Consider the following 25,622-nt stretch of genomic DNA (forward strand, 5'->3'; position numbering starts at 1 on the left):
AGTTTTATCGTGTGTCCGAATCAGCGCGAGAGCTGCGGGCCTTTTGCTCCCATCAGGACCAAGCTGGTTCAGTTTAAATTCTCTCCTGTGGGAAACTAAAAGAAGCCTCTGAAGGAAATCTCTTTTCAGAGTCAGTTTTCTATGCGTCAGAGAATGCAGCCCGTGAGAGAAAAAGGAAGGACGGGAGGCTCTCGTAACCAGAAAGTGTATGGCGTTGAGCGATGACTAAGCGTTACGCTCATGCCGACAGACTCTTGGACCCCTGCCAAGTCTGGTTAAAGCAGTTAGCCCACTGGCCCGAATAATGCCGTCATGTTGTGTAAAGCTGTTCATTCAAAAAAAAAAAAAACAGTGAGAAAAGAAGTATCTATTCATCTTTTTTTCTTTTGCTTCTACAGGATTTCTTAGCAGTGGGATTTCAGCTATTATTTTTTCACAGCATTGCTGTTTTCTGGTAGTTTGACAAATAAAAAGCGCACAATGGCACTACGGCCGTAACCAGCAGCGCTTGCTCACCTCCAGGGAAGCCATCCCAGATCTCCAGTCTGTCGTAGCGGCAGAACACACCGGTGGGGGGCGTCGGGTCGGGCTCCAGCTCGAAGCTCTCGAACTCCAAGGTGATCTCGGACATCTTGGGGGCGAAGATCATGAACGTGCAGTCCAGGTTGTTGGGGTATTTCTCTGGGAAACCCGGTGACTTTATTACACCGCTGTTGGAGGTGAAGTTCCGGGAGCATTCTGGACCTGCGGGGAGAAGGGGGAGGAGTAAGAAGGTGAGACACAACAGGGATTCTTCTGATTCTTTTGAATGACTGTTGGTTAAGTGATCGGTTTCAATGAGGCTTTGTGTGGTTGGTGTTGAGAAGCTCTGCCTCCCAGCTGGTCTATTGAGTGGAGGACAGTTTACGGCCCCGGGGACCAGAGACCACCTTGATAGTTCTTCTACTTGAGGCTACATCTGGGTCTCTCAACCCTCCTCTATGTGCCTTTTTTTTTTTCATTCCCTCATGGTCACAAACATCCAAACTCCTTCATCCCTATATGTGTGTGTGTGTGTGTGTGTGTGTTACATCAGTAACTCCTCAAACATCTGGACTGTGAGCATAAACATTAGTGAAAGGCCTCAGTCACCAGAATCAGGGAGCAATGCATAAACAGCTTGATTCACTGTGCAAAAAACCTGTCTCTCACACAAACACACACACACACACACACACACACACACACACACACAACCACATATCAGGACACGTCTGTGAAACATGTGAGAGGTGCTCAGGCAGAATTACAGCGTCAGGGATGGAAGGGCGAGGGCAAAGACTGCGCATACATCAACACGCACACGCAATTTTACACAAGGGAAAGTCAAAATATTTATTCACAGCTTCCCGGGAGAGCTGCCTTCCAGCTGATGAGGAGCAGAAACATGTTTCCCACGTTAGCCACTTCTCGGAAACATCATGAGCACAAGATTATGTTTTAAGAATGACTGACGTGTGATAAAAAAAAATTGACGCTAACAGCAGCAGGAGATTTTTTTAGGAGAGTGATAGAAAGAGACATTAAGACATGTTCACTATGCATGCTCAAGCACTGGGCCGGATTGTCGCCGGGCCTGGGCTTGACACACACACACACACACACACACACACACACACACACACACACACACACACACATACAAACTCATGAAAAAAAAAGAAGAGGACTACCGTCATCCAGTGCAATTATTTGGAGCCATTAGTGGCAGAAATGTGCACAGGATAACGTCGTTTTCATGCTAGTCTGACAGCCGGCGTGATGGGCGCAGATGGGGCCGATCGAAACCAAAATTGCAGGGAGTTATCGCTAGATAGAGCCTGCGTGCTACAGTCATTGTAGCTTAAATAAATGTGGCAAACTGCTTTTTCCACTGTCACTCAAACTCCTTGCTGGGCCCCTAATTCAGGACCATCGGGCCCACTTCAGCCTGTCCACCGGCGAGGAGTGAGGGAAGGGAGCGAGAGCCATGTTGATTTTCCCTTTCCCCAAGTTGAAAGCCATGGCGAGCGGCGTTCTGACTCTAAAGAGAGCTGACATTTAGTGCCGCCGCTAAAGTGTGGCTTTTCGAGAACAGTGGACGACCATTAATTTCACAGCTTCCCCTCGTATTTACCCCCGGAAAATGGAGGGTTTTTTGTCGAGAGAGAGCGAGCGCTCGCCGAGATGAGAGGGTTGCCGGATGCTGCAGTTCTGCACTTTACCTCGACGTATTTGTGGAGAAATGTCAGACAGTTTTTCGGGGGGGGAAAAAACTATAGATGGGAGCCACTTCTTTGAAAATAACAGGCGCCCATGAGTCCCCGAGTGCTCTAGACAGCTGCAGTATCCAAAGTGCAATTCAGGTCGGCATGTTGAATTTCCTGTGGATATTGGCTCAGATCTCCGCTCTCCGTCCATTTCATCAGCCTCCACCATGACCCTTATCTCGGCTCAGCAGTTGGCCAGAACAGATTTGGTCTTTGGGAATGGTTCACTTTGAATTCAGACAATAGACGAATGTAATGCCTGGACTGATGCAAATGTTCCATCACATTTTGCCAGGATTAAGCTTACAATTTGAGGACACTATAATAAATTAATGTATTTGTGAAATGTATGTATAGATACTTATTTCATCACCATCACCGTCACCATTAGGTCTTCCTGTTTCTGCGCTCTTTCCGAATTATGACGACTGAGGCCGAGCCAAAAGGACAGACTCCCCCATCGTCAGCCTTTGTGTGCCTGGCTGCGTTCACAGCCCCTTAAGAAAAGGACAGAGCCAAGACATCGCAAACAAAACAGAGTGGCGAGAGAAGACAGAGCGCTCCGGTCGCTCCCACCGGCGTGATAATCGTCCGACAGATCTCTTTTATCTAGTGCCTCCACGCGGGAAAAAAGGCTTCCGTCCCCAAGCTCCCGCTCGCTATATACCCAGGATGCATTGTGCTGATGTCCGCGCGAGAGGCGTTCTGTGATAGCAGTTGTGCTTTTCTGTGACAGCATCCGTACCGTAGCCACATCCCTGCCCCTTCTCCACCCTCTGTTTTATCACAGTATTTGTTGCCGTTGCTGGCGTATTTGTCGTCCCAATAGGATGTGGGGGGGGAAACAGGAAGGGTTTTGTAAATATGAAAGGTTTGACTCAGGTAAGACTCACAGGGATCATACACTTAGATTGTCCCATCTCATCCAAGAAAATCAGTTTGGCCTGTAGTCTGAACCCACTGCTTTAAAACAAACAGCTGAGTATACGACAGGAAGTTGAGGGAGAGAAAAAGAAGTAACCTTGAACATTTACCGGCAATCTCAAACCAGGCACTCAAACATTTACTACCAGGAGTAATGGATTCTTTTTACTCTAGTTTACATTGAGCCCCCCCTCTCCTCTGGACGGAGGAGTAAACAGATGTCACTCGGACTGAGCGATCAGAGTTGGTTAAACACGACAAGCCATAGCCGGCGAAATGATATTTAATGGGGTTCTGATTTCAGTCTTTGCAAGTGTTAAGAGATCGATACAAATCTTAAATAAATATGGTTTCAACATGAATGGAGTGGGGCGCCTTTCCACTGTTAGTCTCCCTGATGACTTGTCCTCTATGTCTCTATTAAGCTGTTGCTTTAAAGTGCTGAGAGCGGACCAGAGACTGGGCGTTAATCACTACAACAACATTGCGCCAAGGAACTGATGTTAAATGTGACAGCCTCTTGCTATTTTCATTTTTTAATCTGTTTCTCTCTCTCTCTCTCACTTTTCCTCTTTCTTTTTTTCCCCCATCTATTCATCTCTCCGGTTTATTAGAGGCCGGAGCCAAAGGGGCTGAAGGAGCGCTAAGTAAATCACCACTGTTTGTGTTTTATGTTGCTCTCCGGCTGATCATTAGCCCAGATCACAACCCTCCACCACCCTTCATACCGCCCCTCCCCTCCCCTCCACTCTGTTCGCATGCCACACGGACGGAGGGGTTAATGGTCGGTGGAGAATTAACTCTTTCAACACTAAATCAAACATTAACCTGAAGCCTGCGGAGTGTCCGTCACTGTGACAGATGGAAAAAGGGAGGTTTACATTTACCCTTACACACACCCCGAGGCACTGGATTACTGACATGCTGTTTAGCGCACCGACTGTGCCACAGTGCTGATGGGATGGGGGCCGGGGGGGGGGGGGGGGGGGGGGGGGGGGGGGGGGGGGGGGGGGGGAGTCACAGTCTCCCTCTGGCTCCCCTTAAAGAGATTTTTGTCTTAGGTTTCCATGAGGGCTGTGTGTGTGTGTGTGTGTGTGTGTGTGTGTGTGTGTGTGTGTGTGATGACAGTGCGTCTCCATGCCAGATGTGACCTATGCCATCAGGGCGTGCCGTCCATGAAAGCAGAGCGTGCCCCCTATTTAGGCCCCACCCAACACACACACGCACACCTTGACAGTGTTTTCACAGGTGCATGCTCCGAGTCAAAGGGCCCCGCATCACAGTGACATGATAAACGGGGCTGTCGCGTGAAAAGATGGTGTTTTTAAGCGTTGCGTAGGCCTCCGTCCAATAGACTTAGTCATCCTGCTGAGTAATCGTGAGGAGACGGGGATGAGCCTGTGTGTGGGTGTGTGAGTGGGTGGGAAGGAGGGAGGGAGGGCCGTCAGTGGCTCTATCTCCTTGCCCACTTCAATGGGCCGTCGGCCAGCATTGATGTGGCTCAAAGCTAACGCAGAGCCGTTAAGGGAAAACATATGTTGTGCATGTGTACTTAAGAGGACGGATCTTTTTCAGAAACACTTGAGGATTTTAAGCGAGATACTGTCAGACGACGGGATAAACACAGCTTTCGGTCCTCTGCTAAAGCACCAGGATCTTGGTGGAGGGTAACCCGGCCTCATCTCAGTTTCCTCTCCTGATTTTTCATCTTACTGGTGGTGGTTTATCAAGTCAAGGCCATAGTTTTCCCAGCTGTTATTTTTTTGTTTTATGAACCATTTCATAAAATCGAAGGCCTCCGCAGAGACACCCGCACACAAACACAGCCAGCTTGCTAATCTTGGAGCTCCCTTCAGCACAACTATCCCTCATCTACCCCGCTTCTCCATCTCTTCCTCCCTCACCATCTACTACGCTCATCCCGTCTCCTGCCAAACTTCAGCCAGCGGAGCGCGGCTGCCAATTTGCAGGCTATAAAATAAATTGCCCATGCTAATTAAGTTGGTTGGATGGGACTGAGGAGTGGAGTGGGGTAGAGACGGACGCGGAAGCGGCCATAGAGAGCCGCAAAACAACCTGCACTCTTCCAATTAGACACTTCGCAGGCTACTGTTGATGAAAGCCAGGGCTCCAAACGCCAGCGTGCTGAAGTGTGTGTGTGTGAAAGTGTATTTACATAGTTTACAGTCTAAGTGGGTAAAACCTGCACATGTAAACATGTTTGTATAAGCTGAATCCCTGAGGGGAGTACATGTTTGCTTATGGTTGCTATGCGGGTATATTTATCTTCCGTGTGACCTTTGCTTGCACGTAACCCCAGATGAAAGGCGGTGCCGTACCCGAGGTTGACTCCCACTGATCTCCGCGCCTGTAATGGCGGTGATAAACAGCCTGCATTCTTTGCATTTCCCCTCATTGGCATGCGTGAGCGCGAGCTTCCCGTTCCTCTAGCCGCTATCAGAGCATCTGTGTATCATCATTAACGTTACACGTGTTAGCCAACACAATGTTTTTTTTCCCTGCTAATACCCTGCTCGTTGATAAGCTGTGCTAATCAGCTAGCTTTGAATCTCTCTTTCTGCTTGGCTTCGCACTCACAAACAGGGCTGTTAATTGATCTCAGAGCACTGTTCTAGTCAAAACACGGAGTAAACTCAGAGCATAACGAGGGGCCTGGATCCACTATAGGGAGCAACGGCACACCCACGGCGCTCTTCTCCGCCGGGGGGGGATGACGCTAGGTGTAAAACACCCAGATGAAAAGGTTCTGTCCTGGGTTTGAGCTACAGCGATGCTCCTGGAGCGCATTTTTCCCCCCCAAGTGCTGAGTCCCCTTTGGATCCCATAAGCAAAGATCCTCATCGAGGTCCAACTCTCGAGCCCTGACTCTCTATCTTCTATCTGCAGCAACATCCGCATTTCTTGCTAGATATGTACTCGCTCATATCTCAGTGCCCTATGAGTGTGCTCAGCAGTTCCCCTATCGCCACTGGGCCCCTAACACGCCTCATTTGTAATCAGCCCCGGCTAATAGATGAGACTGGGAAACACCAAGCTAATCATGAAAAGAATGTGGTAGATTTAACGGGCCTATCGAGGGGGACAGAGGGAGCGTGTGCTGATGAGCTTGCACATGTCGGGGTGGAGTGCCGCTTTTGATCTCGTAAACGGCGCCGCACTCCGCCAGCTGCCCCGTCGTGACGGTGACGCGCGCAAGCCCAGAGACACAAACACAAGCACAAACATGGCCCGGATTAAAAAGGAAGGAGGGAACATCGCAGGGACATTCATCATGTCTCCGAGGTCACGGGGAGGGCCGTCCCATTGACTGCCGCTAAGGTTAATTAATGAAAGTGGAGTCTGTAGCACCTGTCTGCCGACATGTCACTCTCCAGATATGTGCCGTCTTCCTCCTCCTCCTCCTCCTCCTCCATCCAGGCAAACAAAGGACGGCAGCCACCCAACAGGAAATCCTTCCTCCTGGGGTGCTGTGTTCAGATAAGACAGACATCCCCTGAGGATATCTGTGGTTTATCGCCCATGATTCCAGACTAATTTACAAAGAGGACTTATTTTTAGGTGGGAACCTCCAACTGAATGGACACCACTGCAGTGAAAGCACTTCCTCAACCCAGTTCAGTTGCCTGAATTCACTTTCTCCACAACCAGCTAGCCTGCGGTTATAATGGCATGCTCATACCCTCGCTGTGGATTGCCATCTGACGGTAAACCAACACTTGAAAAAAAAACATTTGTCGAATCACTGCTCAGCAAATTATGCCCTTGCTTATTGTACAATCATTCACACCAGATAAAAACTGCTACAATTATGGAACATATGGGACTATGATTCATTGGTTTTGAATGGAGCATATTGCCTGCCATATTGCAAGTGCATAATTTGACGCTCTGGTGCCTTGACTAAATCACAAACAAACCATGAAACTAGACGGAGAGGCTCTTTCTTGCTCCATTATCACAATTATTCCTACAGTTTTCCTAATGTGTCACACGGCGTAAACGTGACAGTGTCAGCTGAGACAAATCAGATTGAATTTACTTGATGATGTTGCTCAATGGCTATTTTAAGAGCTCAGGTTGTTTAATTTAAAGTTACAGTGAGGAACTTTTAATTAGTTATGAGACAGTCTCAATTTAATATCGATGCCGCTATATGACCTACATCAAGACCCTGCTGCAGTAAAATGAGAGGTTTTCTAAAGGTACCCTGGTGCTTGGAAACACTACCACTTTCGTCTACAGGGACCGCCAAAAACAACACAAAATAAAAGTTGCATGGAGCTTTTAAAAAAAAAAAAAAAAGTAGGTAAAGTGGTTTGTCTGGGACAAAGTGAAGCTGCAGCTGTGCTAGGCCACCCACCTGTCTTGAAGATCTCATAGCGGATGGAGAAACCTGCCCCGTGCGTCTCGTAGTCAGACACAAACTTAATGAAAAGCTGGTTTCCCGAGGAGACGACCGGAGAGGGAGCAATCTTGCCGCAGTACTTCCCCACTAGCTGGCCGCTCTCGTCGACGCCGTCTCGCACCTCCACGTAGTCGTACCTGAGCAAGGCGAGAGAGAGAGGAGCAGTGTAAGTCACAGTGTGCTTTAGAAAAACTGTTGTTTTCCCTTCAGGCTCGGTATTCATTCAGTTCTGTTCTTGTTCTTCTAATCGATTGGATTTATTGGAAATCACTATATCATGTGCGTGTCTGAAGACACACACACACACACACACACACACACACACACACACACACACACACACACAGATAAACACACATACCATAGATTCATACTCAGAGGACCAACACAAACACAGAGCAACACAGCATATTGTGCAGGTAATGTAGTGGAAATAAACACAGTGTACTAATGAGGTCTCAGGTTAAAACTCAGAGAACACACACACAACCACACACACGCGCACTGCAGAGGTTTTGTGCTCCCAGCTGCACTGAGGTCAGGTTTATGTAACTGCTTTGACTACTGAACTTTAGCTGAACAGCTGTCTATATCTCCTGTTTAACCACTAGATAACACTGACGGTGTGTGCGTGTGCTTCTTGTATGAGAGAAAATGAGAGTGATTATATCTTGGCCTTTGGCTGAGGCTGGTGTATAGAAAGAGCAGGTGTTAAAGCTGTTAAACACACACACTTTTACACACACACACACACACACACACACACACACACACACACACACACACACACACACACACAAAATCATCACATTAAAATGGAATTTCAGACCCACGGCTATAGAAGGGTGCAGTCGCCTAATTGAGTCGGTGCAGAGTTTGGGAGCAGAAGAGGAAAACAGCTTTGAAATAGGATTGGGAAGAGGAACCATGACACACACACACACACACACACACACACACACACACACACACACACACACACACACACACACACACAGACACACACACACGCATGCACACACACGCACACGGAATCTGGCATGAAAAACTCAAGCTGGTAGAGAGTGACTGGCCGACGAGGGTGGTCTAAATAGCCTCCGGTTATCAGTGTGTGTGTGTGTGTGTGTGTGTGTGTGTGTGTGTGTGTGTGTGTGAGTGTGTGTTTTCAGGCACTAGTTAAATGCACTTGAGTGGTGGTTTTAACTCTACTGCCTGTGTATGTGTGTGTGTGTGTGTGTGTGTGTGTGAGTTTGCATGATGGTTCAGATGACTTTTCCGTGCTGTGTTTTGACTGTGAGCTCCAGAAAGCAGATTTCAGGTTCGGGTTTCCACAGTTTCCTAATTGCCCGCAACGCACCGTGTCTCGCCAAGTTTTTTCTGCTCTGCGGAACACTTATTCTTATATTATTATATTACATTAACACATATTCCTGCCCAAACACCGCTGACCCGCTGCGACGGCCCTCCATCTTCATCAGGATGCCGCAAAACGCAATTCGCTCACGGTAAAATCGAGAAATGAATTCTGATGTATGCAAGTATAATGTGCAGCAGGTGTGCGGGCACATTCGGTGAACACACATGCTCTCTCTGTCTCCTCCTCCCTTCCTCAGAAAATATGCGCCTTCCGGGCAAAGGGGCCTATTTTCATAGTTGTGCTCGATTCCCAAATTACTGTCAAAACATCACGTCTCCTTAGCGATTTCAAATTCAGTTAATGCGCCGGATTTCACACAAAAAGGCGATTTACACTTTGAATGATGGCCCGGGGGGGGGGGGTAAATCCCTCAGGTGGGACCTGACTTGTATCCACACGCACGCTTTACAGCCTTTTTTTCCCCCCACAAAAATGTTTTCCTTCACCTGCTTCAAATTTAGAATAAAACCTATTTGCGGAACAAAAATCAAGTTACCAGAGGTGATTCGTGGGCAAGGGCTATCATCAGGTTTATTTAAAAAAATGTGAACTATAACTAGTAAGAGTCAACTATTGAGAGAGAGGCAGAGACAGAATGTAACTAAATGTAGAGCTGGATGGATAGAAGTGGCACTCCCTGAAATTGGGTCCCCTGAGGAGGTGCGGTGGATGGATGACTTCACTTGTCTTTCTGCTCGGATTGAGTGATCTGAGGTGATATGGAGCTGTCACCATGCATCAAGCTCTTCTTCTTCTTCTTCTGCCAGCCATTTGCTTTGCTTTTCCACTTTTCAGGATCCACACCCAAATCTCATCAAAATCTGTCGAGGAAAAATCTGGTTCCCCCCCTACTTGGACTCGTCAAATAATTTGGAAATCCTCTTTTCTGTATCCTCTTCATTTCTCCCCATCTTGTGATTTCAGACCAGGTCATCTTCCGCTCTCATCGTCGGGCCACCAGCTGTGGCAACAGCCCCGGCTCGGCTCACACAAGTACCACTTTGTTTTAGCTACTTTATCAGCTGCAGCACTGTAAAAAAAAACAAAACTAGTTTCACGTGGTGTTTACCTCCCCCCCCCCTGTGAACTTTGTGGCTAGATGGCTGGGGAGTTACTCATTATTTTGTTTAATGGGCTCCTGTGTTGCAGGGATCGAGTTTCTTTCTGTTATAAGCGTGTCATCGTCTAGTTTAGCCACCGGAGCAAATATTTACGATGAAATCAGCAGTACATTTTTTTTTTTAAGTTATTGCCTTCTCTATAGTATTATTATCTTTATATAATTTGTGCTATCAATTTATCTGCTTGGTCCTCACTTCTCCTTATTCTCTCCTAACTCATCTCCTGATTCTTCTCTTCTCTCCCGATTCCTCTCCTGACTCCTCTCCATCTTTTGATTCCCAGCTCACAACGGAGAGCATCAATCTTCCTGTGGCCCCGCTCTGTTCTATCAGCAGACTTATAATTCACCTCAGAGCTTCTGTTTCTACCCCCCCCACCCCCCCCCCCCCCCACCCCCCCCCACCCCCCACACACACACACACACACACACACACACACACACACACACACACACACACACACACACACACACACACACACACACACACACACTCCCTTGCTCCACCCAGCAACTGCCAAAAGCTGAGCGTTGCCAGACGCCTAAAAAAATGTATGCTGAGATGCATCATTGAGATGCAGAAGGAGAGAAGAGCAAGCTGCAGTACAGCTCAAGTGTGCGGTTTTGTTGTTTGTGTGTACATATATGCACGATGATGGTGCAAAAGTGTGTAACATGCAGAGCATTGTGCATATTGTGTCCAGTGTAGCGTGATTTTAGAGAAAACAGGCAACCGATGTTTTCATTTCTCCTGTCCTCATAAACTCCCTGCCATGCAAACAAGAGGAATACTCCTATTTCGTTTCTATTTTCACTCCTCGCACCTCCAGAAAAGCTGTTTGTTGCATTTTTTTTTTTTACCCTGGTGCTTTATCGTCAGCTCGGATGGCCCTCGTAAAGGCAGCACAGCGGGAGAGAGGATGCAGATGGAAGAGAGAATACGCCCCCGGGGTTCCTCGCTGTGCAAGGCGAGAAAGAGACAGGCCTCCTTCTCCAAAATGTCTCTATTGGTGCCTAAATGACTGGTATGTCAGCCAGAACTCCGACGGTTCTGCGCCAGTGGGCCCACACGCTTCGCCCTGCTAACACAGATTCATCCAGGCCCTTATCATCTGGAAGACATTACGGCGAACGCTTGGTGGGGCAGTTTGAGGGCTCCGCAAAAAGGCTCTCCTATTGCCAGCTGTGTTAAATGTACCTCTAATTCATCGCACCGAACACCTGTAAGGACCCGCTTCTAAGGGTTGAGCATCCTCAGGGAAGACGGGGCAGTTAACAACCTCTATTCAGGATCATAAAAGTAGAACATGGCCTACTTTTAAGGTCCCTATGGTCCCACAGTTTTGGGGTATTCCTGACCTCCCAATTTAAACTTACATTCCTCCTCTCAGGGGACCAGCGTGGTGATATTCTACGTCACATCTCTCCCGTTGTTGTTGTTCTTATTCCTCATGACAGTACATTCCAGTTGAGCCATGCATCTATTTATCGGTCTAGTCTGCTTCGGGTCTGGGTGGGCCTGCCAGCACACCACAACACACACACACACACACACACACACACACACACACACACTCAGACGATTACACATACGCAGTGAGCTGCCTACCACAGTGCTAACAGTGAAAAGCGTTTGCCAATCCAGCGGGGAAATTACAGGGAAAAAAGAAAAGGGGTAGGAGGCTGAGGAGAGGGGGGGGGGGGAGGGTGGGGGGGTGAATGTAATTCTCAACGACCTTCGCTTCACCGACTCAAATGTATTAGCCTGCCTTCTCTCTTCAGGCACAGAGAGAAAGCAATCCGCCAGTGTCAAACGAGAACATTAGCCCTCCTTGCAAAGCCAAAGAGAAGGCGACAAACCAACGGCCTAACAATATAACAGTTATATTGCCCGAAGCTTTCCCATGGAAACAATCTGTCCTGCCTCTATAAATGTCCGCTTGATATGGCTCCATAAAAGCAATACAATCTGAGGCAATGGAATAACACTATGACAGACTGTATGAGTCCCATACAATTGGTGGGATTTCTTAATCAGACCATTTATAAGCTCAAGCATGCTGTGGAAACCCCCAGAACAAGAGCTCTTTCTTTGCCATCACTCCCTTTGGTCGAGCTGTGCATAGAACAAATGCCGTGCGCCTTTCTCCGGCATTTCTCTTTACGCGGCTGTCAAAGTGCAACTCGCTATCGCACGAAAACATGTCACCTACCACGTCCATGTCAAAACATCTCCGGGTAACACAAGTGGAGAGGCCTAAACAACAACGGACTTGGGACGGCTTCTGTGAGGCCCGGGGGGGACTTAGCAGGAAAAAAGGACTTTGTTGTCAGCTGTCAGAAAACTCCGGAGAGCTCACGTGTTAACGAGTCTCGGCGAACAAACTGTCACTCGGGGCTGTGGAAAAACATCATTAACGTTTGTACAAGGGGGGGGCACGAGACAAGCTGCTCCCCGACTTACTTTTTCCAAGCCTGGAGGGGACATACCTTGCTGAAATAAAACGGTCTCTCTTTCTTTGCCTTCCCTCCCACTCCGCCTCCCTCGTGCACGGGACATTCATTAACCCGCACTAAAATAACAGGTCCACTCCTTCCTGTAATGGCCCCCGCATCAGCTTGCCGGGACAGACAACGAAGTACGGAAAAAAAAAAACTTGGGCAGTAAGCCGAGTCTACGTCTTAATGATGTCAGCTGAAAACATTAATTGACTTGCTAACACTGCAATCTTTATCTAAAGGTCAGGACCTCGTCGTTAAAACAGAAGCTTTACCATGAAGCAGGAAAAAGGAAAATCTGCAGCTATCACCCCCCCCCCCCCCCCCCCTCCACTGATGTGTCTCCACTTCTGAATCCGCAGAAAATTATTGCAGGAGTCAGAAGGCCTCGGAACGGGGCAACCCACCCAGCGGGACAAACCACCAACCAATCAGAGCTGATGGGTTCAGAAGTGGTTCCTCGTCGGCGAAGAAGGGCATGATTGCTTCGCTCGCTGCCACATGGATGGATGGAAGATAAAAAAAAAAAAAAGATGGATGAAAAGATGGAAGTCCCCCGCCCAGACGGCCCAGCTGCAGCCCCTCAAACTGGCCTCTTTGGGTGTCGCCCCCACACTGGTTACACTCCGCTCGCCACTCATATTTTTAGATGCCGTGTGGCTGTTTCTGATTTTGTGGCGGCCTCGGCCACACGTTGGTGTAGCCTAGTCGCTTTCCCGAACAGCAATTATCATTAGCATTGATGGATTTAGCGTGCCTTTATCCATTAGCTTTCCTAATTACACTGTTGAGAGATCTGCTGTCGCCAACAATCAAATGAATGAATTTGGCTATTTAGACTCAATTATTGCATCCCCCCTCCCCCCTCTGCAACACGCAGAATAATCCTTTATTTGGAGATATGAGCGTTGACTGACAGGGGGAGGATTCTGCCCCAAAGGGGGAATCCTTTCTGCTCAGCACAGAGCAGGCTCACACTGCTGTGAACTGGACGTAGATGAGGGGGGGGGCTAAAAACAAGCAGGGGAAATAAAACTGACCACACAAGCTCCTACTGTTAGCAAGCCAACTAAATCCCCTGTGCTCACCTCATATGTAAGGCCCGCTGCACTTTGAACCCTGCCAATAGTGAAGTATGTTCAGCTCACTTGCTTTCTGCTCCCATGGGGGACTGGGACATGCCTGCAGGGCTAAAACCGGGCTGTTGCATATTTTCAGTCATCCTGTTGTGCTCACTTCGACCTCCTTCCCTCATTAAAATTGCGAGGCATGACAAATGGGTCACAATAACACAATGATAGATATGTGAGGCAGTTTAAACAAAAGACGCAGTCAATTGGCTCGCCGTTACTTAGTCATTTGTCTTCTGTGGCCTAACGCCGCTGACTTAAAGATAAACTAATCAAAGAAATAAATAATAAATAATAAAATAAACTATTTTCAATCGAAGGATTTCATAAATGGGCTGATTGGTTTAAAACTGACTTCTTTGGTTGTGATGCATCTAAAAAAGTTATTTTGATTCCTGCTCCAAGACAACAAAGTTCACCACATTTTACAGTCTTGTTAAGCTTCTGCTAAAAGAAAGACACAATGAGCGGCTGATCATATCTAAAATGTATTTTTTTGTTCATCAAGCTTTTTGCATTATTGAATATTTCTATCAAAATTCAGGTGTATATTTCATTTTCCAAATTAAAAAGTGATTATAAAGTGAAATATTAAAAAAGGTGATAAATATTATTAATAACAATAATAAGACAAAAATACATCCATTCTCAGTGCTTTGCTGATGTGTGGCCTACATGACCGCGGTAAATAATAGCTGCTGTTGTGAGTCGGGTTGAGACGTCTTTTCTTCCCCATCACACATCTTGTTATCGTGACTACAGCCAGAATGAGTAACTACAATTAATTAGAAAAACTGCCCATGGCTAAATGGAAATACACATTTAGCACTTTCTGCCCCGCTAAGTGAGCGGAAATGAAATTGCTTAGCATACAGCAGGGCTCCGTATGCATCTTAGCAAGCAGATATGAATATTCACACAGTGAATGTCTGCCTTTGCGAATGAATCCCTTTGGCTACATTTCTAAGAAACACTTCATGGGAGTAAAGCAGTGTAGCAGTGGCCTTATTATACAGTCATTGTGACTGAGAGCTATTATGCAATATGTCTGTTATACACCCTATCCTGAGAAGTTTTAACACGTTAACATAACAGAGCCAGGAACTCTGTGATATGTTTTACAAAGGGCTAAAAGAAAAAAGCAGGAAATTATTGGCATAAAAGTCTGAAGAATACGAGAAAAGAAAGGACGCCGATAGTAAATTAGAAAGGACGAAAAGTCCCGTGCGTTTCCTCAGAGAGGGGGGAGAGAAAGGGAGGGAGGGAGGGGAAGAGAAGCACTCCGGCCCATTTCTGGGGCCATTACAGTAGGGAATGACTCCCATTTGTCCCACCTTGACATTTGAGAGGATCTCTGATTACACGGGAGAGAGGGGCAGGCAGAGGTGAGCGGAGAGAGAGTCCTCCACAGGGGTCTGTGGCACGGCTCGGATGATACGCCGGCGTTACAACAATGAGAAGTCAAGGGTAAAAATAACAGGGTGCTCAGAGTAAGGGGGCGATGTGGCACAGCAGCCGCCGCGTGTACGCTCCGTTTTAAAACACACTGTCACAGCCCTGCTCTGGTCACCTACGGGACTCGGTGGCAGAGATACACACACACACCCTGCAGGGAGTATTGGGCTGCTTCATCTTCACCTACTGTATAATGAACACACAAACACCCATAATCACAATGAACGGATTCGCAAAATATCTTGATGCCTTGGAGGCCCGTAAGCAGGGGTCCAAAATGGGCCTGGAACATACTAGAACCATTACTAAGCTTACATCAATCTCTTTGTGAACCAAAGTCAACCACATCAAGACAAAAAAAAATCCAGATTGCTCAATTTGACCAAAAAACAGGCATACATTTTTATTACAAAACAGAAGATTGGTGGAAAAACCGTGCTCATGCCGCTGTTAACTCGCCTCACTATCACTTGGACTAATTGTGACTTTTTGATCGTAAAATTAAAAGAACCAAAAGGGTTAATTTGGGTATGTCCCAAAAAAAGGGGGGGGGGGGCGCTTATTCGGGGACATACCTTACTTGATATCCTGTTTATGAGGACATGGTATGGGATGCACTGGATCGCCCGGAACGCTCTAACCATGTGACGAGAAGAAACATGAGGAAACGTGGAGATAATTGTCAACAACCTGGAGCTAGTGAGTCACTGAACTTAACAATGGACTGATTCTAGCAGAGTGAACGCTACATAACATCACATTTTACGTGCTGATGAGAAAAAGACAAAAAAAAAAAACCAATATGCCCTCCCTGAAAAAGGAGCGCCGCATGCAAAGGCAATCATCTATCTGTTCCTGATGCTGTGAGAAGCTAGCGGCGCTCCCCGCTGGGTAACGAGCTGTGTGCGCAAGGAGCACGCCGCGTTCAAAGAAGGCAAGAGGAGCTGAGGAGGAGAGGGAAAGGAGGAGGGGGAGTTGAAGCTGGGGTCAACTAGAGGTAAAGGCTTTGGGTGCTGTTCAAAACTCTCTCGCCTCTCCACAATGGGCAGGAAGGGAGAAAGAGTGGTGTGGCGTGGGTGGGTGGTGGTGGTGGTGTTGGGTTAAAAGGAAACTGACTGGCTGGGGTGACAGAGCGTGAAGGCGCGTAAGTTGAGCGGTTGATAGAGCGGCGGAACAGAAACAAAAGAGAGAAGTAGTGCAAATAGCTGATAGAGGTAGCTGGCAAACAGGTGCCAACACGAATCTAGAAAGGGTTCAGAGGCGTGAAGCATGCTCAGCAACAGCTAGGGAAGCTCGAGGGCAATGGTGGTAATAACTGCACTGGGAATTATTCAATTAAACGCCTCCCCCCCCCCCATCCGTCCCCCGTAGCGGTCTCCCTCCCTCTTTCTTTGCCTTTGTCCTCCCTGCAGTCTGTGGAGGCGGAGGGGGAGCGAGGGGGTCGGAGAGCAGTCTGGGCTGGGTGCTCCGTGACCCGGTCATGTGGCTCGACGCGGAGCAACTTGGCTGGGAGCGGTGGGGCGACTGTGAACAGGCCCCCGAAAGAGGACTTGGAATGTCCGCTTATATGTATGCAAACAGCCGTCTGACCTTCAACCACACAATAACCTTGAGACAAGACGAGCTATTTGTAGATCTTAACAGGAACAGGAAAAAGGATGGTGACGAAAACAAATAAGGGGGAGTGGGTTTTTTTTTTCGACAATAGGCACACATTTGCTACAGCATGGCCAGTTGTTGCCAGATTTGTGAAGTTTCCTTTGAATGCGGATCAGCCCTTGGACACAATATCTACCGTCTATAACCACATCCTTCATTTCCTTCTGACGGCCGTATTGTTCCCACTGCGTGCAAAGAACTCAGATTTTCCAATGATGCAGCACTTCGAAGGCCAAATGAGCCGTGTTGCGAGGGCCACGCGCCAAGCGGCGTGTCTCTTCCGCGGAGCCGGGCAGAGAAGCCGAATGCTCGGCATTACTGGACCGATCAAAGTGCTGATGGCCAGCCAGCCCTTGCCAGTATTTGGAGGGCAAGGTGACTCTTTCATTTACTGGCCCTACAATCAAACTTTCCTGCCAACTTGGAGACAGTCTGGCCGGTAGTATTGTTCCCCTCAGCTTTCTGCTGAAATCCACTGGGAGTTTGTGTAAGTTCATGGAAAAGAGGGGCCTTCTTGCCGCTTATCTCAGTGTGGGCAGGGGTCATCCTGGAACAGCTTGGGGTACAGGCTTCTGATAACTCTTTCAGCACCACCCTACTGTGATAATGCACAGAAGGTTGCTGTAAGGCTGAATTTACAGCCTTCTTTTTTTTTTTTTTTACAATTACTGCCATCTAACAAAAGAAATGAGAAGCCGTGAGAAAAAGAAAAGCAAAGTGGCGGCTGCTATAAAAAAAAAAGGAAGACCACAGCTAATGTTGCCAATTTAGTGAGGAGAGATCAAGAAAAAGAGCAAACAAAGCAAGGGCTTGTGAGTGGCTCTAACTCAATCAGAGAGCGGCGGGGTACCGCCCCATCAATCACTGTCTGCTTGCCGCCCGGGCCGAATCACGGCCAGCCGAGTGGTGGAGGAACACCAGCGAGCCGACCCGCTGTGTGCGACCACAGTGACCGAAAATCAATTAAACTCATGAGCCTCATTCAAGGTTAGACCACTCAACGCAACATGTCTGACAAGCCTGGACACGACGCATTAAAGTGTCCAGATCTCCGTCTTGTCTTTGTGGGACGGGAGATGTCAGACATTGGGAGCTACAATCCACCCCGGCTACTGCTCTGCTACTTATGAACTCAAATTATTCCTCATTCATTCACCCTCCTTATCCCTTCTTGTTGTTTTTCCACGCGGCCTCATAAACTGAGAAATCAGCATTTAACGGAAAGAAAAGAAGGCGCGAGACGAAAACCTGTTGCTAATTATATTATATGAGGCGGAGAGAGGGGGAGACGGCGATTATTGCCAACTGTCCTTTGGAAACAGAAATGCATAATTGAATCCTAGCCCCAGTGTTTAATGCTTTTTCATCGGCGCTGGAGGGAAAAATGAGTATGAATTTTCTTACAGTCAATAGATGTGTGTCCAGATAGAGAGCTGTGATTAAGACATGTTGTCTTCTAATCATGAGACTCTCCATACGGCTTCTTTTCTATCAATCTGTTTTGGATTAAAAAAAAAAAAAAAAAGTAAAAGAGCATACGACTGACAACTCTAAGCTGTGTGGGCTGTGTGCGGCTCCATTCCACAAGAAACTTCCATATAGGGAAGCTTGCATTGGTTTGGGGCTGGAATGAAAAAGACGGAGAAAAAAAGAAAGAAAAAAGAATTCACCAGCCGTGTGCCAGATACAGCTTAGGGACACTCAATCTCTGGCAAACACAAGCCGCTAACTCCCACATCAAGATGAGAAACAAAACAGGCAGACACGTATGATGCTTTTGTGCCGAGATATATATATATATATATATATATATATATATATATATATATATATATATATATATATATATGCGACCCAGGCTTGAAATCTAGCGGGTTATTTATGAGCACTGGCCTTGTCGCGTCTCTCTCTCTCTCTCTCTTCCTCGCCCTCCCTCCCCCCTGTTCCTCCGCTTCTTACTCCTCGGCTGTGAAGTGGACCTCCCCTCCCGCTGCGAGGTAGAGTGGCTCGCCTCCCGGTTGTGGTCAGGTTGTGCATGAATCAAAGTGGTGACAGAGCAGCGGGGAGGATGGCAGATGCCACGGACAGAAAGCTTTTCAATCAGGCTGCCCTTCCAAGCCGCGGCCAAGGTGAAACACTTCACCGGCGGATGAAAAAAAAACCAAAAAAAGACCCTCAACCCCAGTCTCACGCACACACGCACACGCACACACACACACACACACACACACACACACACACACACACACACACACACACACACACACACACACACACACACACGTATTGCAGGCATATGCACAGACCTACTTATATCCTGCTCATTAGCCAGGGACTAACCCTTTATGGTTAAAAGAGATGAAGACGAGGAAAGAGAGTAATGAGAGTGAAGGTCAACGGCTTTCCGGTGCAACGTCTCCGTCCGCCGTCCTGTCTCTTTCGCCCACTGGTTAGCTAACAAAGTGAACACTTAACATTCATCTGCAGCTCTCATTTGCTTTGACCGGCTCCCCTCACCTCATCCACGCTTAAGGTTTGCAAGTCGCAAATGGGAATGATGAGCTGTAAACAGAAATTTAAGTCGCATAGTGCTCGTCTCTGGAAGTTTTACCACGCTGACAAAATAGGTATTTGGTGTAATTGCCATGAAGAGCAAACAAGACGCATTCAAGGTGGATTGCTCTTTGATCTGCTGCTGACAAGCTGGTCTTTCGAAAGCGCACTGTTTCAAAGTCATTTGAGGTGCAATTTGATTTCCATTATTATGAAGCATGCAAGTCTTCTGTATTGCTGTGGAAAATACCAGGTGCATAATTTCAGCTGCTTTTGTCAAACCTGGTAGTTAAATGAAGCGGCGTCGCCTCGACACCCTCCTTGTTCTTTTTTTGCTGTGCCTATTTTGCAGCGCCGCTTTGAACTCCACCAGCACGGATTCTTCCCTGACACGCACTATGAAAAGACGCGCACATCCACAACAGAAATAAATGTCCCCTAACAGCCATAAGTATCTCCAACAATCCGTGTCACTCCAAAGCCCCGTCCGCTCAGCCCGGGAGGTCACAGCACTTCCCTTCTTTAAAAGCCTCTACCGCCACAGGCCCGTTCAGAAAAAAAAAAGGCTCCTGTTGCGTTCCTGCCTTATTTATTTTTCTTCCATGACAACGGCTGATAAACGGTCGCACAGCCCACTTCTCCTTATTTGCTCGGGGTCGCCTTGTAGAGGAGGGTGAAAGAGGAATAAAGGGGGCGGGGAGTAAGAGCTGTTTTCAGATCCTCACTCCCCAGCTGTGAAGCTCCACCGCTCTCTATCGTGGAGCTGCTATTCAGGTGACAGGGGCAACGGGGGAATTAGGGAAATTGGCCGACTGGATCTTTTCCCTAAAGCTCCTTCTGTCCTCCACTCTCACTTCCTAGAAACAGGTGGCACTCTTTGTCGGGCACCGTGGCCATATGAGTGGAGATAGTGGGATTCCACATGACAAAGACAGAGCCAACTATAGATCTAGGGAAGGGTCATACCCGTCCTCCCCCTCCCCGAGCTCCCGTTAGTCATCTCTGGAGTCCGGGGCCTGGTCAGGAATGCCAGGAGGGGCAGGATGTCTATTGTAGAGGGTACACAGCGGAGAATGTTTGCCTTCCCAGCAGGCCCAGCAGCTCCACAGGGGCAGCTCAGTGGGAGACCGCAGCGGAAAGGGGCAGTGGGACGGAGAAAGGAGCGGACTACAATTAAAAAGAAGAGGAAGAGAGTGCTTTCCCATGCTTTGAGTTACAGGCACCTGAAGGCGGCGGGGGGGGCTCTCGCGGGCTTTTGAAGCGTGGAGAGGTGGGAGGCTGACTTTCCCCCTCCGTCCCCCCGTCCCCCCCCCCTCCACAAAGGGCTGCTGCTTGAGGAGGCATTCCTCAAATATCTCCGCCGCCTATAGTACCACCCTGCCATACATGTGAACCCTCCCCTCTCCATCCACTGCTGCACAGACTGTCCCAGAAAAACACCAACCAGACAGAGAGAAAAGCAAAGAAACGAGGAAGTGCTGAGAAAGAGGAGAGAGTGTCTCTGCTTTTCAACCCCCTCTCTCCTGCGCCTCCAAAAACAAACAGTGCAGCTCTGACTGGCTGGCTGGCTTGCTGCAAGGGAAGAAGTCACTGTTTTTTTTTTGTTGTTTTTTTTGGTTGGGTCAGCAAATCCGATGCTATCAATGATTCATAATGTTGTCAAGGGTGCATCACATTTACAGAAAGTTGTCTCTCCTCTCCGAGAACAGCCTGAAACTCAGGATGGGAGATTCAGCAGGTCTATGCTCAAACCTGGAAACCTTATCAGAATTCTAACTTGGACAGAAAGAACTATAGTCTGTCTTACAAATTTAATAAATTGCCCTTCAATCTGCCTTACGTAAAACCTGTCCGTCACTTTGTCTAGATTGAAATCCACTGAAACCTCTGTGTTTCCTTCAGATGATGGAGACGAGCCTGGCAGCCCTTATCAGATCGCAGAGAAATGAGAGTGCCCGGGGAGGGAGAAGAGCGAAAGCGTATCTATTTACTTCAGGGTTTTTTTCCTAACTTGAGCTTAGCTCGCTCATTCCGACCATTTTTCAGAACGAAATTGACTTCAAATATTTGCCTCGATGCGGGCGGCGCCTTCGCCTCAAACTTCATTAGCCGTGGGAGCGGCGAGGGCGAAACCCTCCCGAAAACTTCACTCTACGACGGTGCGTGAAAGGTAAACACGCTCTGCATTCAGAATCGCAGGGCTCACTTAAGTCTCCTTATCTCGGTGATGAAGTGCTTTCCTCCCCCGGCTCTCAGGATACAGGCCTCTGCACTTCCCCAAACAAACCTGTCGGGTGGAGCACACACGTGCAACAATCCCCCCCCCCCCCCAGACAGACTCCACTCAGTGAAAGGCTGTTTTTCCCTTTTACGAGCATTACTTTGAGTGCTTCTTGTTTGGTTTGCAGATAACAGCCATGTTGGGGAACATGTGGTGCATGTGTGTTCCATTTGCCCACTAATTAGATTGCAAGGCAGTGCACTGAAGCATGCATTGTGGCCCCCGCCGCCTCCGCCCACTCTGCCAGTCCATCAGATAAGGAAGCCATTCTCATCAGTTTCCATTTATGTAAGGGCTGATTTGGTGAGTGGAGCTGCGACGGGGAGTCTGATGGGTCCAACGCAAATCACACCCAACTACTGTCCACGGACACATGAGTAACTATTCCCCCATTCCATAATCCAGTTACCTATGACATGCCTTGTCAGCGATTAGAACAGCAGCCCACTCTCATGTTACATCGAGCCGTAATTTGAAATTAAGGAGGAAAAAGGGAAAATGGAATTCACGTCATGGCCTGTCGTTGCCGGCTGATGCCAAAGGGAAGCAGCACGAGGCGGAATACATTGTGAAGTGGAACTAAAGTCCCATGAAAACCACTGCATTAGAAACATTAAAAATGAAACGGCACGCCGAGGTAAAACTAGGGAAAGAAGCTGTGGGTCAGGTCGACCCCGTTTCCCAGCGCAGTCTCTGCGTGGCCCACATGAATCAGAGACTCACTTAAGTTTCACAGCCGTCTGCCGGTGTCATTTGTTTTGCGTTTCCTCTAGACGAGCGGCTCAGATCCTCCTGACCACACTTTTGGCATGACATATAGGTCGCGTCTGCTCCACATGTAATGACTAAGGAAACAGGGCAGACAGCGAGAGAGAGTCGCTCACAGACGCAAACAAATTCACGACACAAACTTCATCTGCTAGAACAAGCTAAAACTGGCAATCTGCAAATTCGGCGGCTGCTGAATGAAAGCGTCGAGCTAATTTGTAATTGATACATGGATGGATCGCTGAGCCCAAAGCCCGCCCTCCTTTCAACTTGGTAAAAAAAATAAAAGCAGCTTTCGTGGAGCCTGAGGGGGCCAAATTCTTTTTACTGCGTGTGTTTAGAAACAGGAAATTCATTCCTGACTAATTTGATTAGCGCCAGCATTGTTTCTGCTAACACCCCCCTCTCTCCCCTGTCCCTTCCTCTCTCTCTCTAACTTGAGGATGTTGGACAGTTTAATAGTCCCTCTGGTGCTGAAATCGGACCCAAAAAGAAGTGTCAAGGAGCATCCAGCTTTCAAAAAGATGGCCATTTCGTCCTGCCATAAATCTCTGACAAGCAGTAAAGAAAGGTTAAAGTGGGATTGAGATCCGGGATTAAAAAAGAAAAGAAAACACACCCTGCAGACATATATACGGAATGGGGTGGGGGGGACACTGAGGGAGCACAAAAGAAGCAAAGGGTCCAGGTTTTTTGGGTGGAGCAGTGATACAGTAACAGGATCCAGCAAAGCCCTGTACTCTCCCGAGCCCTGCAGCGTAAACAAACAGCTGAGACAGTGCAGGGCAGAGGCACCGGCACACGCACCAAAACCACACACACACACACACACACACACACACACACACACACACACACACAGAGAGACGGGCAATCAGAGGGAGGCGGTCTGCCCAGGCAAGGCTCACCTCAGGGCACCCACACTGACACAGGCTCATCACATTACTGTCTGTCTCCCGTTTCATCGGCTTAAACTATCTATCTGACAACAGGTTAGCCGCTTAGCTCTTTGTTGGAAGCGACAGCTCGCGGCTCGCAAGTCAAATAAGGATCAGAAACTAACTGTCGCTGAGGGATTCACCTTAAAAAAAAAGGGGGAATTTCACCAAGTTTTGAGTTTAAATCTAAGTGAAGGAAAACAGATGAGTCAGATCATTTCACTTGTTTCCAGCTCTGACATTAACAGAGTGACTGCCTAATTAAAATAGGCTGAGGTTGTTTTTTTTTTTTTATTGAACCCCACTCTTGGAAGTTATTACTTGTTTTGGGAGAGTAATGGGATTTTATGAGCAAATGTGAAAGTAAATGGCTCATTAAGACGGACATTTTTTTCTTCTTCTTGCAGTGCATTAAGTAACCACGGTTAATGGCATCCGGTGAACCCAAAAGGCCTTTTGCAAAATTACGGCAATTCAAATCAATATCACACACCGGTGACTTCACTCCACGAGGACGGGAGGCGAGGGCATTCCAAAACCAGATGGCAGGGAAGGGACATTCCTGCTGCCCTGTGTAGAGGCAGAGCAGGATCACATTGACACGGTTTCAGTGAGCCTGTCGCCACTAGATGGCACAGTTTCATGTGCAATATGCATGAGGAGAAGGGGGGATGTGTGTCTCACACACACACACACACACACACACACACACACACACACACACACACACACACACACACACACACACAGATGAAAGGAAAACACATGTATACAGGCTATGCAATATGAATGTGTTTGTTTGTGTGAACAGCTTCTACGCAGCCTCTCATGGTGTAGTGGCTCCCACAGTGAGCTTCCCAGACAGATTATTTTCACTAATAATGTTATTTAATTCACTCATTTTTGCAGAACAAAAGCATACAGAATATTTTCAGAGGTTTCACTCTATCGTCCTTATTCCAGACTAACTTTAAATCAAATTCGGAGACAAAAAAAACATTCGATGAATGAGGGTTTTTTTGGGGGGGAGGGGGACCAAAAGCACATCTGTTTTCCATAGAAAATATTGTGGTGTACTTACTTGCACTCCCGGTCCTCCAGATCGAAATGCGGATTGAAGTTGATGAGGATCCGCTGGTGAGGACCAGGCGCCGATATCACCCACACGCATCTCTGAGAAGGGGGATAGGACAGGGGGTATCCGGGCGAGGTGAGGTAGTTGGCGGTTGAGATTCTGATGTTGCCTCCACATTTATCTGCCAAGGGGAGTGGGAGAAAAAAACGTTTTTCAGGAAAAGAAACTCATATTTCACAATTCTGATGCTCAAATTTCATACATTGCTATCTATCTAGCAATTTATAGTTGGATTAGATCAGAAAATGTGCAACTTCCTTAAGACAGGAGAGATTCAGAGAAACTTTTTCTTCCCTAAGAGAGTCCAAAATATCTTATACAAAGTTGAATTGGTCAAGACAAACAAATGTTAGAGTCTGCACAGACTTTAACTGGCACACAATGTATATGCATGTTGGTATTTAGTATCCTTATTAATAATATTATTATTATTTATGGTGAGTTGTTATGGAGCAGCCTTGCTGTGGCACACTGAGATGAAACTTAAGTTCAGATAAAGGAACAGTTCCTCACATTAGAATAAGAAAAGGAGCAGCTTTGGGCAGATGTATAAATGCAAATTAAAAAGTGTGAATGGAGAAGCTTCAGTGAAAGAAAAAAAGTTTTTGGTTGGCCGAAGCCGAAAGTCCCAGTGATTTAGTCTGTTCCTCTAAGCTACACTATGAGTTTCACCATTAAAAGGAATTATGCTTCTCAAAGGGCCGCAACTCACATTTATCTTCATTCGCGCGCGTTTTCATCATTTTAACATAAAAGCTGCCAACATCTGCTGCTTTAATACTCACGCGCGCAACCACACACACATACACGCGCGCTCACCTCTTGGAAATCAGTTAAATCGGAATAAAACGAGTGAGGAATAAAAGCGCAAAGTAGAAACGAAACGGGTGCTGTAGGAAAAAGAACAAGGGGAAATTGTGTAAGCCGAGGATTTGGGCTGACTTTTTGAACTTCACTAAAACACAGAGCGTGTTAACCGATAGCTGGCTCTACAACACGGGATACCAACGTGCTCTCAAAGGAGCTTCT

General features: G+C 47.5%; 1 protein-coding gene across 1 annotated transcript; it reads right to left on the bottom strand.

Moving 5' to 3' along the window:
• Window positions 1-394: 394 nt before the first annotated feature.
• LOC137888882 (neuropilin-1a-like) lies at window positions 395-24,714 on the bottom strand (the record flags this gene model as incomplete). The annotated part of the gene is made up of 3 exons (XM_068732390.1): window positions 395-744; window positions 7,594-7,775; window positions 24,540-24,714. Coding segments are annotated over 3 exons (668 nt in total), but the record flags the coding sequence as incomplete, so codon positions are not given.
• Between the last annotated feature and the right edge of the window lie 908 nt (window positions 24,715-25,622).

This window comes from Cebidichthys violaceus, unplaced genomic scaffold (assembly GCF_023349555.1).
Source record: "Cebidichthys violaceus isolate CVI_PGR_0920_01 unplaced genomic scaffold, fCebVio1.0.p SCAF_582, whole genome shotgun sequence".
Taxonomy (NCBI): Eukaryota; Metazoa; Chordata; class Actinopteri; order Perciformes; family Stichaeidae; genus Cebidichthys; species Cebidichthys violaceus.